Source organism: Sander lucioperca, chromosome 21 (assembly GCF_008315115.2).
Source record: "Sander lucioperca isolate FBNREF2018 chromosome 21, SLUC_FBN_1.2, whole genome shotgun sequence".
Lineage (NCBI taxonomy): Eukaryota > Metazoa > Chordata > Actinopteri > Perciformes > Percidae > Sander > Sander lucioperca.
The window spans coordinates 7,175,220-7,192,403 of record NC_050193.1 but is presented as its reverse complement, the minus strand read 5'-3'; the positions used below and the strand labels follow the sequence as shown (position 1 = coordinate 7,192,403).

At 42.3% G+C, this 17,184-nt stretch overlaps 1 protein-coding gene across 4 annotated transcripts in view; it reads right to left on the bottom strand.

Moving 5' to 3' along the window:
* Positions 1 to 17,184, bottom strand: part of adgrl1a (adhesion G protein-coupled receptor L1a) — a 102,034-nt gene that overhangs the window by 10,150 nt on the left and 74,700 nt on the right. For all 4 annotated transcript variants that reach the window (XM_035997092.1, XM_035997091.1, XM_035997093.1 and 1 more), the window contains 18 exons: positions 15,921 to 16,128; positions 15,436 to 15,700; positions 13,310 to 13,637; positions 11,460 to 11,753; positions 9,988 to 10,091; positions 8,861 to 9,046; positions 8,607 to 8,645; positions 6,620 to 6,800; positions 6,331 to 6,453; positions 5,211 to 5,419; positions 4,934 to 5,107; positions 4,143 to 4,352; positions 3,384 to 3,604; positions 3,014 to 3,080; positions 2,741 to 2,832; positions 2,419 to 2,587; positions 2,003 to 2,158; positions 867 to 963 (listed from right to left, as the gene is read on the bottom strand). In XM_035997092.1, coding sequence (XP_035852985.1) covers positions 867 to 963; positions 2,003 to 2,158; positions 2,419 to 2,587; positions 2,741 to 2,832; positions 3,014 to 3,080; positions 3,384 to 3,604; positions 4,143 to 4,352; positions 4,934 to 5,107; positions 5,211 to 5,419; positions 6,331 to 6,453; positions 6,620 to 6,800; positions 8,607 to 8,645; positions 8,861 to 9,046; positions 9,988 to 10,091; positions 11,460 to 11,753; positions 13,310 to 13,637; positions 15,436 to 15,700; positions 15,921 to 16,128 — 3,123 coding nt within the window. The remainder of the gene's footprint in view (positions 1 to 866; positions 964 to 2,002; positions 2,159 to 2,418; positions 2,588 to 2,740; positions 2,833 to 3,013; positions 3,081 to 3,383; positions 3,605 to 4,142; positions 4,353 to 4,933; positions 5,108 to 5,210; positions 5,420 to 6,330; positions 6,454 to 6,619; positions 6,801 to 8,606; positions 8,646 to 8,860; positions 9,047 to 9,987; positions 10,092 to 11,459; positions 11,754 to 13,309; positions 13,638 to 15,435; positions 15,701 to 15,920; positions 16,129 to 17,184) is intronic.

Here is a 17,184-nt window from a genome sequence, read left to right as displayed (position 1 = left end):
ATCAAACCTATATTAGTAGGAGAAACAGAAAATATGTCTGGTTTGGTAATGACACAATATACTGTGATAATGATTATTTGATTACTTGATCCTTGTTCAAATTACTTGTTTTATTTAACAGAAAAACTGGAACTCACAAAATAAAATGACCAAAAAAAGCAAAGACAGATGACTCGTCTTCGATGATGAACTAGCTGCAAACCATTTCTGGTGGTTATAAATAGTCGAAAAAGATTTATACTCTATGATAGATGTGATTTATGATGTGGTCTGCACTACTGTAACTCTTTATTTAAGTTAAATAGGTATTGCTGACTTTATTTACTCATAAATTAGAAATACACGTATATCTGCTTAATTACAGTAACAGGAATATATTGTGACCCACCCACACGCATATTTACATAACACAGTGTTTGAGCTCCATATATAAGTGCTTTCACTGACCAGTGGCTGCTACAGCATTACAAAAATTTCCCTCGGGATGAATAAAGTATCTATCTATCTACAAAGTAAAACCCACCAACTAGCCTTAAACTGTATGTTATTCAATTTAAGCTATTACTGCTGCTTACTGGTATTTGCTGGCTGGCACATTGGCTGCAAGGCGATCTGAATCATTAGTTATCTGTAATACACTAGGCATGGAAACATACTGTACACTTCATCATCTTGTATACTGTCACAGGTGCACATTTAACAACAGTGATTTGCCTTGGCTCTGTCCACTCCAATTACATGCTTTATTTATTTATGTTCAATTGTGTGAGTCTATATAAGTGTGCTAGAATCTATGTGTTTGTGTGAATTCAAGTGTGCATAACTTAACAGAGGGGAAGCAGAGCAGTGATAGAGAGAGGCCTCACCGCGGTTGAGTGTCGGGGTGCTATTGATATCTCCCGCCATGAAAGAAGATTCTGTCTGCTTTCGAACCGTGTCGTTCCACATCCTGCGGATCCGACTCTGGAAGAAGGAGCAGAGCTCAGTGAGTGGCAGCAAACAGACAAGTTAAATATAGAAACATGATGGGTAGACTTTGCAACTCAGTGGGGCTGCTGTAATCAAAACTGTGGGGCTCGCTCTAATCCGCGAAGAACAATAGGCAAACATGGCAAACAAAGAGATTGAGCGTTGGGTAAAGAGGCACACAGCTATGTCATGTTATCATGAGGGGGGCTAATAAATGTGAGATGTGTAAGCCATGATTGCAGTAGCTGATACAATTGTTATTTGGAAGTGTCTTATTACAAGCTTGTTTGTTGATTGTGAGGGGTAAAAGTCAATGTGTGTGTACAGTATGTGTCTGCCATCGCACATATGCCAGTATTTCCCGATGTCTTGTATGGTGCCTGTGTCTATATATAGTACATGGACTTCAAAGGATGTCTTTATTAACGAGTCATCTAGTCTGGTAAGCACAGAGCTGCCAGTAATTCATGGGAATAGTAAAAACTTCACAACAGAGGCCAGCACGCTGGCTGGTTAGACCAGCTCTGCGACAGAAACATCTAATGAACACGTCATATACGCATATACTATATCAGTGAGAACAAAATGTATTGTAATACCGGCGTTTCACTTGCTGCACATGTTTTTGTCATTGGCAATTCAGAAGGTGATCAACGTGAAAGAAAGTTAAGTAAATTTGAGTGCTTCGCAAAGTAATCGGTGAGTCACTGGTATTGATCGGCAATCAAACCTCTGCAGGTGCACTTATTTTGTACTCTAGAATCTTCCATGACAGACCTTTTGAACAAGAGAAAAACATATACCAGAAGGGTGAGGAAATGCCCCTTGTTTCCAAAGCTATTCATTTTGTTTTGACACCCTTTTCGACAGTGGTTAAAAAAACAAAAGTCAGATAGTATCGAAAGAGTCATTTGATTTTGTTTCATTCCACCAAACAACTTTTCATTTGTTCAAAGAAAAACAATTCCTGCATCGTGTGTGTACTGCTTTGTGTGTGCCATCATTTATGTGTGAGGGTCTGTCCTGCCTGCACCTGTCGGTGGGCCGCTGCATGGCGAGCTTGGCTGCCGCTGTAGTAGCGGTTGTTGGCACGCAGGCCTGAGTTCTTCAGGGAGCCGTGGGAGCTGGTGGTAGAGGTGCGGCTGCAGCAGTAGGAGTGACGCAGACACTTACTGTACTCCTTATGAACCTGTAAGGAAATAACACCATGGGCACAGCGGGCAGGTTTTAAAGCCAGTCATAAACACAACCACTTAACACAGTTTCAATAGCCTGGACTCAATATGGAGCAGCAGAGGCTTTTAACACACGCCATGGCAAAAATTAAATCACTCTGAACATGTATGCTGAATATTAATCAAACATGCACATCCATCCATCTCCACAACATTTCATCTGCTTATTCATAATTACATCAATAATACAGTCTTCCAAGTCTCATTTGGTTACCTTCTTCTGCAGTGCACAGTGGAAGATGAAGATAAACATGCCCTGGAAGGCGTTGAAGGTGGTGAAGAGATAGGCCATGATTACTGTGTTCTCATTAATAAAGAGGAGGCCAAAGGCCCACGTCATCCCCAGCAGGAATAGCAGAGCAATGGCCCCCAGAGCCCATGATCTGATGGAAGTGGACGAGAAAATGTTAACAAATAATGACTTGCTACACAGAGAAACTGAATCAATTTGGAGTCCATCCGACAGAGTGGTTCTTTTTTGTCACGTTTTTTCATAAATAAATAAGTATGACTCCCATTGAATAATTTGAACTCACTTAATGTTATCCAGACGGCTGGAGTCAGGTTTGAGAGCTGAAGAATTGCGGATCATCTTGTGTAAAGTGATCATGAGGAAAATGAGGTTGAGCTAAGAACACAAGATAGGAAGAATCATATAAATGTGTAGTGAACTTTACAGTCTGCACCAAAAATACTCAATTTGCACTGTTAATAGCCTCATAAAGCAAGCACGGTGGAATATTTTTAGTTTGACTGGGTGATATCAACATACAGAGGGGAATAATACTATCTGACAGTAAAGCTAATACCATAATAACAAATGAAACGGGTCCAATGAAGCTCCAGATGAAGTAGTTATCCACTCGCAGCCAGCATCTGGAGTGGCACAAAGGAGAAGAGAGAGTTACACACAACTAACCTCACGAACAAACACACACAACACACACACACACACACACGCACACACACAGGCAGACATACACACACTATTTCCCTGTCTCAGCGGATTATTTTATGAAGGCTAATCATCAGGCTTTGGCTAAGTGTGTTCAGAAAAGCCAGTCCATGGGGAGGTGCAAGAGCCATTCACACAGCACTGCATATTACATTTCCAGCTGGGGGAATAGCATAATCCTACTTCTCAATCTGCAGGTGCAAAAGACCTCTCTTCACACGTACGCTTTCTTGGTTCCATAGCTCCTGTAGTCTATAGCCGCAGAGATGCCCACCACCAGTGCGGGGAAGCAGTATCCGCACAGATAGTAGTACTTTTTGCGGGAGTACTCGCTCTCAAAGACCTCCACCAGCATGAGATAGAGTTGCACACCCTCCAGACACATCCAGGAGAAGGCAGCCAAGAAGAAGAAATGCAGAAGGCCAGCAAAGATGGGACAGGCAATCTGAGGATAGCAGCAAGAGCAAAGAGTAGAGAGAGAGAAGAAGAGGAAGACCAATAAAAATATTAAAATGAAGGAGGAGAAACAGTTAAGATGGAGGCATATAACTGACTGAAAAACCAGAGAGGACAGAACAAAGTCACTATCAGGAAGTAGTTTTGGACATCACAGAGGAAAAATTAAAAGCTGCCCCCTGGGTGATTGGCTCTGTGCATACTATTGAGTGGTTATTCATTACTCAGTGCAGTAAATGTTTTATAGAGTAACGTAATGAGACACTGCCTCAATTTTAGTTTCAGTCACTATTAATATAATAAAAAAAAGTTGTCACTTGTTATGCTATAACACTATGTCTTTTTCAAGTTGGAAAATACAAAAACTGAGTGATTCACTTTCATAAGTTTTAAAGGAGGGGATGTAGTGCAGTGCTTTTTTTTTTAAAGAGGCAGTGTTTCCTTTCCAAGAAAACAAGCAAAGCCCTATTGGGCGAGTGAACCCAACAACCTTGGCAGGTATCAGGCTAACGTGGCTTGAAACTCACATGGTATTCTGTCTTGTCGATGCCGATGAGGAAGAGCAACTCGGCGATAAAGAGGTTGATGCAGAGGTTCTTGTGGATGGTGTTGCGGTCAGTCTGCAGGCCCCGCAGGAAGCAGAAAGTGGAGATGCAGATGGCTAGACATACTAGGGAGATGACAATCCCCACCCAGGTGATCACAAACAGGATCAGTTCATGCATTCTCCCCTGGTACTGAGGTCCGAGTAGTTTCGCGTAAACAAAGATGGGGGGAGTTGAGAGTTTGGAGGGGATTGGGATAAAAACAGAGGGCAGAGGGACACAGATACACAACAGAACCAGACAAATAGAAAGTGGAAAATATAGGACAAGACAGTGGAATGGGAGATAGATGGGAGAACAGTGGAAGGAAGAAACAAAAGGGGGATAGATAGACAGAACAGGGGGGAGGGGAGAGAAAGAGCAAAATTGCTTTATTTAATATTTGTAAATATATGCAAGGAGCTAAAGTGTAGAGACAAGAGACAAGACGTCCTGAAAAAAATACATGACATTCAAATTCATGTGAATGTCAGCTAGAAGTAGCAGGACATGAATTTGTAAGCATGTGCCTCCCTGAATGTCGGAGTGAACGACGGAAAAGAGAAAATTCAAAACAAAGAGCTTGTCAGCCTTGAGAGGGTACATTAGTGTGCATGTGTGTGAGGGTGTGTGACTGAGAGTGAGCGAACGCTAATGCTCGCACGAATGAACGCCTGCATAAATTACTTGGCTTCCATTTTAACCATATGTCTGCCACGCCCTTGCTCACTTACATCAGGCTCGTGGTGAGCCATGAGCACGGCAAAGTTGGTGAGGTGGCTGCAGGAGCAGGTGGTGTGTGTGTTGTTGGTGTCCAACAACTTGCAGCCCTGCGACGACCACTGGCCTGTCATGGAACGCTCCGAGTAGTTCCAGAAGGAGCAATTTGGAGAGTAATAATCATCCAACTGTGGAAAAAGAAAAACAAAGAGAGGGATGATGGCAAATGTTGAACAGAGTCTATGTGTCAGAATGAAAATTAGCGACATGATAGCGACTGAATTAGGCCACCTGTAGATGTTTGAGTGTGAAGACCACTGGCTCAATGAGAAACACTCTGCTGGACTCTTTGTTGATGGAAGCAGCAATTACATGGGAGTTGACCGCCAAGCGCTTCTTATCGTGGCTCAGCCCATCCACTTCCATCTTCACTGTGGCGTTCTCAGTGGACAGGAAGGAGCCCAAGTTTTTATAAAGAATGAACACCACCTTGACTTGTCCTGCACATTGAGGGAGAGAAACACAGACAGATGAAGAGAAAGGGAATGAAAGAGAGAGAACGTGAGAACAAGAGCGAAAAGAAAAGGAATCGGGGAAAAAAAGGGAGTTATATTAAAAGGGGGATGCAGACAAACCGATAAAGGAAAAAAAATACAGAAATGGGGGAATAATATGGTAATGGAAGTGAGAGTGACGGAGATAGAGAGTAGTGAGTGACAGTGTGAGCAAGGGGGAGACAGAGAGGGAGAGTTAGTGAAGGTTAGAATGATGGTAAGGACCGTTTCATTTTGACTGGTGGAAGAGAGCGAGATTTAATGTGGAGGGCAATGGAACATTCATCCCTCAAGCATTCACAGATCTCTTATTATTCCATATGAATATTTCATGTGCGTTTGTTTCAATCATTCTAATCTCGTTCCCACTGCAGAGCCGAGCGGAGACAGAAAACAGAAAAGGGTATGGGATGAGGGGCAATGGAGGGAGGAGGGGAACGATGGAGAAGGGGATAACAGAGGGGGGAGGGAGTGGGGGTAGGGGGGTTAGAAACAAGAGAGATGAGAGAGGGGGATAAGACGGCGAAGAGACGGAGCGAGAGCATGGAATGGGGAAGAGAGAAGTGAGGGAGTGCTGAGATTGCTCTGTCAGACTGGGGCCGATTGTAATCTACACGCCTCCCCAGCTATTCTATTAAGACTGCTGTTAAGAAACCATCAAGAAAAGAAATTGTCTCAGCACTTTTGTTAATCTGATTAGCCTATTATTATGAACCAATAACTTAGTCAACTGCATGCAGATTGTTTTAAGCTTGCATGAAAATGCAAATAGAAAAGAAACATAAGAGTGGGCTGCATAGGACAGTACAATTTTTCAGGCCTTGGGGTGAGGATGGGGTGGGGAAAGGGCTGCTGACCGTTACGACTGTACTGTTTGATAGTGGAAGCTGAAAGCTGGATGGTGCTGTCACTGGCATAGTTCTGTGGAAAGGACAAGTCCTGCAGGTCCATCTCTGTGTTTAGAACATGCACCTCGAGATCTGATGGTGGAAACACAGCACGCAACAACATTTTATGAAAACCTCTGTCAAAGATGCAAAAAACACCCAAGAGAAAATTAGAGTCACGACCTGGAGGTGTAATTCCACAAATTGTGGTTCATCCATACATCCACCATAAGGAAAACCATCAATACTGTTTTCTTACCAATGCTGGGCGCTCGGTCAGAAAAGCGATTCCCATACATGTTGTTGGCCAGCAGGAAAGCTCCCTTTTCCAGGACATCCAGTAGCATGGTGGCAGTGTGGGCCTGCTCTGTGCTGTTCATGTCCTGCCACGACTCCAGGGCCTCGGGGCGTAACAAGTTGTCCACTGTCTGCACTACCGCCTGGCGCATGAAGGAGGTAAAGCATTCATTACTTTACAACAAGGTACACAAAATCCTGAGTAGCTGACAAGGAACGAATAACAAACAAATCAGGAACTAACCAAGAAGCGTTCATACATAGTTACAGCTATGATGTGAATATTTAAGATAATGTATTTGCTCTGAATAATAATGTTTTTTTATCTTTAAAATCTTTTTACTATTCTTTCTCCTCCTCGTGTCATTCGAGACCTAATAGCTCATTCCCACTTAATTTTAGTAGCTTTTTCTCAGTTCACTAGGATTTTTGCTCTACTTTACTTGAGGAGACACAAAAAATGTTAGTAATGGTAAGATAATCATGAAGTAAAGATGCATTCCAAGCAACTATTCATTATGATATTCTACTGCAAACAAGGGGACACAAAATCACATGTCCCTAATAGTAGTAATGATTAGTTTTTAGTTTTGTGCCAATTAGTACACAATTTGGGAAGTAAATTGGGAAAAATGAATTAAAAAAATTAGTATGCAGATTCCCAGATATCTACGGTAGTAACTAATCATTAGACACTCTGGAGACAGTCTCTTCGCCATTTTCAGGAAGTGCTATTAGCTATTAATTAGCTATTCAGTAATTATCAGTTAGTTCTTCATTTGTTTATCACCCATTCCTTGGTAATTACTCTTTTTTGTACCATACTGATTGTTAAGTAAGACCATATAACTTGACCAATTTAAAGAACAAAGTCACCATGATTCACCTATAATTTCTTAGAAACTCACCACTCCTGTGCACTACATTTATTACTGTGCTATGTCTGACATATTACCTTTCTATTTCACACTTACAATTCATTTAATGGCAATTTTGATGGTTGTATCAGCTATCCAATTTATTGGAGCAGCCTGCTTGATGAATCATGTAATTCTCTTGCTCAGGCCTCTCAAAATGAAGGATTGACTGCTGTGTGGAATAAGGAGCAATACTGTTAACAAAATGAATTTAGCATCAGATTGCAATCTATCCGCTACAAAAGAAAAAGGTTTTTTGGTTCATCCTCTGAATAGTACTGAGATTACAGTACAATGGTCAGTTACATACTACACAGCAGCCTTTAAATTCATCTTGCACCAACAGCGATCAGAAGATGTGGTGTCATATTACAGTATGCTGCAGACAGGTCAAGATACACAAAAGACTGTGTGCTGCAGAGCGCTGAATTTCATCATTACAGAAAAGCATACACAAGGCTTTTTCATGATATTAGATTACAGCTTTCTCAGAACCAGAGATATTGCACAAATATTGGAAAAGAGCAGAAGGGTGTCGTAACACAAACTGTTGCCTTTCATACAGTGCTATCAACAAATTACATTTTCTCAGAGCCACACATATTGTACCTTACTGTGAGACACAATGAGGCAAAGGCCAATATTATACACTTAGGCTCAATCACAGTCCAACAAAGCTAAGATTATGTCAAAGACAGATGACTTCCATATTAGCTGAACCCATATTTCAAAACATATGTACACCAGGAGCAATTGAAAGACAAATCAGCTTTCACTGCTCTGGGAAATACTATACCAACACACGTCTGCCAGGAGTTATCCCAAAACTTACTTGCACTGCTCTTTGAAAAAAATATCCTATGAGTAATGATTCCAAAGGCAATATAAATCATAATACAGAGCACTGAGCCAAAGGAATCTCATCCACAAACCTAGTCTACTCAAGGATTTATCTTCCCCCAGTTATTCTAAGTCACAGAGCAGTCCTACTCCACAGGCATGTAAAGCAGGAAGAGAAAAGGGAAAAGTTACCTGAATGTAGGCCCGACAGGTCCGCTCTCGCTTCTGGAGCTGGAAGGAAGAAAACAAAGCATGGAATTAAACAGCTAAACAAAAAAATGTAAATTAAAAACTCACTCGTCCTTGCATGTGCACTAGGGGGGGAAATTCGCATTAACCTCAGCATCCTTTTCTAATGCCTGAATTAAATATAGGTGTGAGTGTCGGTTTGTGTGTCTGTGTGTGTGTGTGTGTGTGCTTATGCATGTGTTTACACTTTATTCTACCTTGTTGTAGTTTCGTGCAGCTGACTCCTTGTTTCCGGGTCTCAGGGCCTGAAGCTGGGCATCCAGTATGTCCAGCAGTTGCTCAATCAGTCGCACAGACGAGCTGACATCTCCAGCCTGGATCCGGCCCCGTGTGTGGTTCACCAGCTCTCCAGCTATGTTGGCAGCATTCTCGCCGCTCTTTATCTGCACGTGAACACACACAAAAGCATACATGTTTACATACAGTGATGGTATAAGGGTGATACTGGTTTAATTAGTTGCATCATATTCAAAGCGGGTTAGTCTCAATACTAACAAAAAACTCCCTGTCTGGCAATCGCATTCTCCCAGACCCCCTCCAAAAAAAGGATCTTTATTATCATCCCCTTTCACATCATTGTAAACAAAGATGGGCCTTGTAGAACACATAGTGAACTTTTTGTTCTCCCTAGTGCTGTTTTACTTGCAAATCACACTCTTAGCAACCACTTTGCAATTGCAATTGATTTTTGCCAAAAGGAAAAGGTATAATGGATTCTTCCAACAATGTTACTTTTCACTGTGATTCTGCTTTCCCTTGCAGGCACATGAACACACTTAAAAAACTTTTAAGAAAGCTGATCAAGTGTAGGCATGTCTAAATAATCAGGGTTTTCACATGCAGAAATGTAGCCGTGTAACCAGCTTACTTTTAATTCACATTTATATGGACTGAAATCGAATTTCTGACCAAAGCGTGATTGATCAAATTACTACAGTGTATATAGAAACACAGTTTGTGTTACTATAATCCTTGTGCATCATCTAGATACCATGATGGTAAGCTATTGCACAGGTATAATGCATTATATGAGACTATGATGGAGAAATTGAAGTGGCAGAGTACTTTAGGCCCTAAGCCTGATTTTTTAAAATAATTTAACCTAGCTGTGATTAAAGTATATTACTGGGAAAAAAATAGTTAATTAAGTGTCAAGAGCAGATGCCTTGTAATGAAGGGACAGTTAAAAAAGTCTGTATTTTAATCAGGCCAGCCTTGGAGATATGTTAATGTTTGTGTGGAGGTGGACAGGGAGGATGGATGGGGCAGTGGGGCAGAGGAAAGGGACAGACCCACGGCCAGGGGGTACGGCTCCCGGTCTCACCTTCTGGGCCACCTGGTTGACCCACGGGGAGGTGCAGTTACTCAGGTCAGGACCCCGTGGGTTCCACATGACCTGCTCCACCAAGCACTGGAACGAAGCTATGCCTGGAGACAAGCAGAGGGAGAGAAAACAGAGGAGGATGAAGTAATGGAGAGATAATAAGCGTTAGGTGTCTGCAATTAAAGGGGAACGTGTGGAGGAGAGGGATGAGCACAAGAAGTGTGCTCAGCAAAGAAGTGTGATTTTATTTTTAAGAAAGATGGAATTAAATGAATTTTAAAAATGTAACACTCAAAGTGTTTGAAGATGAGAGGGTAGAAGGAGGGAGGAGGTAGAGTAAAAAATGGGTCAGAAGTGGAAAAGGTTCAATAATGTAGTCTAGGGCAATGAGAAAGTGAAAGAAGAGGAAGAAGACGGCATGGGCGGAACAGGCTTTCATGCTCTAAAAGGAACGGTTTAAAAGAATACATGCAGCAACATTTACTGTGTTCACAGAGACACACACACACACACACACACACACCAAAGACATCAAGTATGATACCTCACTGTCAAATAAAAACACCTAATGGGAAGCACCTTCCACCAACCCTCATTTCCAGCTAGATTTTACTACTTACTTGGGTTCAGAGAAAGGACACCACACAGGGATAAAAGCAGAAAAGGGTCTACATGCCGCTGCTAACACAAATAACCAACATTAAGTCACAAAGACAAGACAGAGAGAAAGAGACAGAGAGAGAGAGAGAGAGAGAGAGAGAGAGAGGCAGAATGGAAGAGCAGAGATGACAGAGACAATGCAGCAACGCTTCACAGTTGTAGAAGGATCAGAGCAGATGTGGTGTTGCATTTCATACCCCCTTCTTCTCTATCTCACACAGATTTTTTTCTCCTCTCTCCTGCTTTTCTCTATACTCTCCTCCATCGACCACAGATTGGGTTTGTGAGCTCTGCCAAGACGCGGCAATTAAGCCAGCTGCTAATTTAATGTTACTGGCATTCACAGAGAGAACATACAGAAACAGCGAAAGCAGTTGAAGTGGGAGGGAGATGTCTTTTTTTCCTGTGACTAAAGATAGCTTTTTGATTGCTGCATGTTTCGAGGTATAGAAACCAGCATGAAGGGAGGTGTAGCCTGTGTTGTCTACCCTTTCATTTCATTATTTGCCACTTTCAATCAGCTCTGTTTCTGTGGGAGATGAGCCTTTCATTTGTGGAGGACGGGCTTTCATCTGCAAGTCCTCTGGGACTGTGCCTGCTGGTGGGACCAACGCAGGGACAGAAGAAGACAACAGTGGAAAAAAACAAGTGTGAGAGCACAAACATGCTGATCACTTGGGCACATGCTGAGAGATATATTGCACGCACAAACACCCACATGCATGGAGGACAAACCGTGTGAGTACGCTTCAACATGAAACACCCATGTTTGTTTTGTGGAGTGGAAAAAATGCACATGCAGAAGTCCTCACCTAGAGATCCTTTGGGACATGGGCGGTCTACTGTTTCTCCTCTCTGAGTGGAGGGCCACTGGACACCACGGACCAGCTTGGCCTCACAGACATGGGGCTCCGAGCCTTGAGGAGGGAGGGGTGACCGGCGGGTGACCGGCACAGTGGCTGTGATTGGTCGAAGATCAGGATGTTTGTTGATGGAGCCGATTGGGTGTGAGGTGGGGGCCAGAGGCCGGGCGGTAGAGGGGCTGGCACTGGAGGTGAAGGGCCTGGCTGGAAGAGTGGTGGTCACTTGGGTGGTGGTCAGTGGGCCTGAGGTAACCCAACAGTAATACAGAGAGAACAGAAGAGTTAGAGGCTACAAAGGAGACCCAGAGTGAGTGAGAGACATTTAGAGAGTTATAAAAGGATGTAAGGGATTTGTTAAAGAGCAGCAAAAGCCAACAGCAAAAGCAATAAAAAAGAGATCAAGAGAGTGAAGGACACATGCATGTGAATTTAAGATGTCTCTCAGAAGTTGAGTTCAAAAGTTAGCCTGACGATAATTGGGGTGACAAAGACTTTTTCTGAGCCTCTCAAAGCCTGCTCTACAGAGAGATGAGAGACGCAGGGGAGGAGATGGAGAGAATGCATCATCACAAGTCAGGGAGAAGTAAATAATTGATCAAATGTATCAGAGAAGTCACCGTCACTAACAACCAAACCTAATGTAAAGATAAACGCAACACATCAGAACTACAAAAACCTAACTGATCAAACGCAGAGGCAGCACGCACACTGTGAGTTGCGCCACCCGTGTGTCTCTGCCTCTACTCTCTCTGGGCTTTAGACAGGCCTTTTTGAGGCTCAGATATACAATTCATCCAAAGCTCCCTCTCATATTGATGGACTGCCAAAATGCAGTGTGGTGTTCTCATTTCATTCTCCCCCTTATCATTTCAGAATGACGTTTTCATTATCCAGGACACAGAGAAGTTGATATGAAGTCATACCTGAGAAGCTGCTATTTACTGTAGCTATGACTCAGCATGAAAATGCAATGATTTCATATCTGAGGCACCCAAATGTCAGATAAGAAACAGTCATAAACACATTCTGCACATTCTCAGTTTGAAGTGTTTTCCTGCTCAAGCAAAAAGCATAATTTACCAAACACTGTAAAAGGTTGTTCTTCATAATCTCATGTTCTAATATTGCTCACTGTTTACAAATCATGTAATGGCCTAGCTCCTAATTACATCTCTGACCTGTTCACTGCTTACAAACTCTCCAGAACTCTTGGATCATCAGACGCTGGTCTCCTAACTGTACCCATGATCAGTTACGGTATAAAACTGTGAAAGTGCATACAGTCATTATGGGGCAACTCTCTTAAACACACTGGCTAAAAGTTTCAAGATGTACCCCAACTGTGTTGTCTTGGGGATCACAATTTTTTCTAGATGGACTTAAATACGGTCTTATTTTATTTTGTTGATTAATTGTTTTGCGTGGAGCCATGGATCTATCAAAAAAAAACCTGGGCATTCTGGAGCCCATAGAGCAGGCGCACTAGAGACCTCTGCCGGCCGAGCCGGTTACTTCCGGCTACTTCCAGTTTAGCGTTCAGCTAACTTGAATGGGGATTAAATGATTTTAATATTTGGATTTTACTTTCCAAATATTATCGAACCGAACTGATGAAATTCTGATAGTCATTTACCATAATACCAACTTATACATCTCAAGTATAATTGGGGAAAACATTTGCACACTTTTAGTCTTCCACCAAATTACAAATGCAAAACTTTTCACAATTATAGACTAAAATCAAAATTTACTCTTCACACACTGTGTTTCTGTGTGCTTTCAGTGGGATCACTCCTTACCTGTAGTGGGGTCTGGTGGTCCAAACTCCAGCGGATAGCGCAGCACATTATAGTTGTTCCAGACATAGAGCTGGTTGTCTCGAGGGTTGTAGTCCACAGAGGAAATATACTGATAGGGGTTGGGGAAAGCGATGTTAACAGGCTCCTCGCGGGCTCGGTTCGTATTATAGGCATACATCACAAGGTCGCCGCCTGCTTCGCTGTCATCGTCCTGGTAGACGGACCGCACGGCGTAAAGCACACCACACGCCATGAAGGCGTTGGATGCCATCCTTTTGTCAAAGCTGGTCTCCCAGGTGCCTTCAAAGCGCAGGGTGTAGGGGTTCACCTATGGGCAAGAAGGAAATGTTGAAACTGGCCAAGGCTTATATATATATATCTTATATATATTATGTATAAACAATCACACTGGGAAGCTTGACGAGATAGTTCAGTTTGGGGGGGATTTTACTTTTATCTTCAGATTCTCAGGTATAGAGTGCATATAAGTACTAAGTCAAATATCTAACTGTGCTCATATTATACTCATTTTCAGGTTCATAATTGTATTTAAAGGTTGTACCAGAATAGGTTTACATGGTTTAATTTTCAAAAAACACTATATTTTTTTGTACTGCACATTGCTGCAGCTCCTCTTTTCATCCTGTGTGTTGAGCTCTCTGTTTTAGCTACAGTGAGGCATCACACTTCTGTTCTACATTTTTGTTGGGAGTCGAACATGCGCAGTACCCAGGTAAGGACTACCAACCAGTAAGAAGCAGAGTATAAGGGCGTGCCACGCTAGCAGCTAGGCAAGCACTTTTACAAAGTGAAGCACGTTTGTCACGGAAGTAAAGGCTGGACTACAATAAAGCTGTTTGGAGCAGTTGGTGAACAGTGTTTTCTCTGGAAGATGGTAAGTCCCTTTGGGTTGGACTTTGCGCTTTTTCACTTTGTAAACTTATAACATGCACAAAAAAAGATATATAACACAATAAAGGAAAGGGAAAAAGCCAAAAAGCATAATATGAGCATGTTAATGAATAAAAGCAAGTCTACTTGCATTTCATTTCTTGATATTCTTTTTTTAATTTCTGTGTGCAGTTTTATGTAACATTAAACTTGTTTATCATTAAAATATGTTTTGTTATACAATTTACCATATTACTCATGTTTACATGAGCCCCCATTATAGTACTTCTGTACAAAAAAGTATTAAACCCTTAGCTATAGCTTTGGAGAAGAGATATTTATTTGCCTTTATGCAAAGCTGCTTCTTCTCAATATACTGTACCTTCAAACTGAAGGTACAGTATATTGCTGAGGCATAATAGAGACCTCCATGTGTTTGTTGCACTCTGACTAAGTAGGAAAAATAATAAAACTCCCTAGAACCCAAACAATTCCTTGATGATGAAAGTGATCACTTCCTTATTTATAACTGTGTTGCTCCATTATTTTACACTCTCATAGCTCATGCAGGGTTTGATATTTTAGATGGATGGTTTAACTTATACAGTTAGAAAAACAATTTCCTGGTTAGGTCAAAGATAGTGATAATAAATGGGACACGTCTATCTGAACAACACATTCATTCAGACTGTGTTTGTGTGGAAACTTGCTGGCTGATTGCAGTTTTGTTTGTTAAGAAACAAAGAACCAACTGGTATTACATGAAATGAATTGTTGAATGTTCCAAAGTTTACACTGATAGATCATGTTTTGAGTTTGTCAAGTAAGAAGGGCAAAGTAATGTGATGTGTTTAAAACAGTATGCACAGTTTATGGTTCTAAAAGATTGATATACAAATGAGTAGACAACACCACATTTTTTATGATTGTAAATCATTAAATCATACAATGTTTGAAGCCAGGAAGAAACTGATTGTGATGCACCAACAAAACAAATCAAATATTTACCTTAAGATTAGTTTTTGGAAATGATGGGATTTGAAATTAGACTTAACCTTTTACAGATGATTTTTACAGGCCAACGACATCTCATTTGTCAATGCACCTGTGTAATCTCAATAGTAAGTAATTCATGTGTGACATATGACCTTTCGCCTGACTAGTCAGATGAAATTTTGATATAATCTATTTATAATCCACATCTCATCCCCCTCTGTACAGCGCTGTTCACCCACCTGGCTGACCACCAGTCGTCCATTGTTAGACTCAGTGGCGTAGATTACCCAGAGGCCGTTCTCATCCACAGCCAAGTCAATGTCCGATTTCCCTCCCCAGCGGTAGGGCGAGGTGTCATGGTAGTTGGCGTTTGTGATGATGGCCTCGCCACTCTTGATGCGTGTCCGCAAATCATACTTAACAATGTTTCGTGTGCGTTCTTTGTTGTAAAATACTGCACCATCGTACACCACAAACCCTGTGCCGTCAACTCTGTTGGGCAACCTGTTGAGAGAGAATCACATGAGTGGTGCAGAAATTCAGGAGAACAAGTCAATTAATCTACTCTGCATGACACAATCCTACAAGATGGCCTCACTGTGAGCAAGCTGACACCACAGTTGGACCATTCTGCTATCACCGTCCATATCCACATCAAAAGCCAATAAATCAATACAGCAGCAGATGCTATTTGATCATCCAGGACAGTGGGAGGCGCCCTCACTTGTAGGTGGTTGTGGCTCGGTTCTGTTTGAAGTCTTCCCAGGAGGCATACTCAAACAGCATGTCAGTGCGATAGGGGGTCCAGGGCATGACGTAGAGACGGTCCCCAGACTGCAGCGGGTCCTTACACCACGCCCCTGCCTGGTGTTCAGCCTCCTGCAGTAAGCTAGCCGGCTGAACCCGCAGCAGAGTCCCCGGACACACAAAGACTGGAGCAGGGGAGGTGTGTTGGAGCAAAAAAGGAAAAAAGGAAGAGACAGAATGAAAACAAAGCATTGTAAAAATGGAAGATAAAATGAAGATGGCAGGGGAGGGAGAGAGGAAACGGGGAAAGGCCAAAGACCATGGAATATAGAACAGGAGAGAGACATGGAGGGGACGGAAGAAAGTAGATAAAAGTAAGTTCAGAATTGAAAAGGACACAAAGAGTAGGAAGAGAATGGGAGAGAGGGGGAGAGTGGGGTGGTGAGGTGAGGTACAATATCAAATTTAAAATGAAGGAACATATAAAAGCTCATTTGTAGAACATCAGCATTGTGGTCGGAAGGCGGCTGGATATGATAAATGGGAGATTTCTGGCTGCTGCCATGGCTTAGATGTAGTCTCTAATCTAATTTATCTTGGCCTACTTTTTATTTGATTGTGCATTTTCTATTTCAAAGGCCTCTGCTTCTCTGCTCTGCTACTGGGTGGTAAAACAGTAATTGTGAAGCTTGTTTTATTAGTAGTCAAATTTGGCTCTCAGTCAAGAGTAATGCCTCAAAGAAAAAAGCATCCTGGGGTAAAGATGTGAGGTTGGCCAGGCCTCCCCTTTCTCTGTAACTGAAACTCAGCTTCACACACCCACACGCATACCGAACGCACAAATATGTACAGATACAAATTACAGTCCCTATTCCAAACAGATATAGATGCACACACGAAAATACATGGGAACCCTTACACACAATCTATATACCAAACACACACACACACACACACACACACACACAGAAGATGTCTACTTTAGGCAGGTGGAGGTCATCCACTGGGGACTGGTGTAAATTGGCTGGCTGACGCAGTGTGTCCCTGCCTGACAGAGAGAGTACCCTGGGACCACTGGGCATGTCAGGTGATCTATGAGGAAAGCTGCTGGCATCCTCGCCACTCTGACATCACGGGGGTACCAGGGACAGAGAGAGAGAGAGAGAGAGAGAGAGAGAGAGAGAGAGAGAGAGAGAGAGAGAGTGTTGGAGGCACTACAGAATAAAACAGCTGAGGAGTCC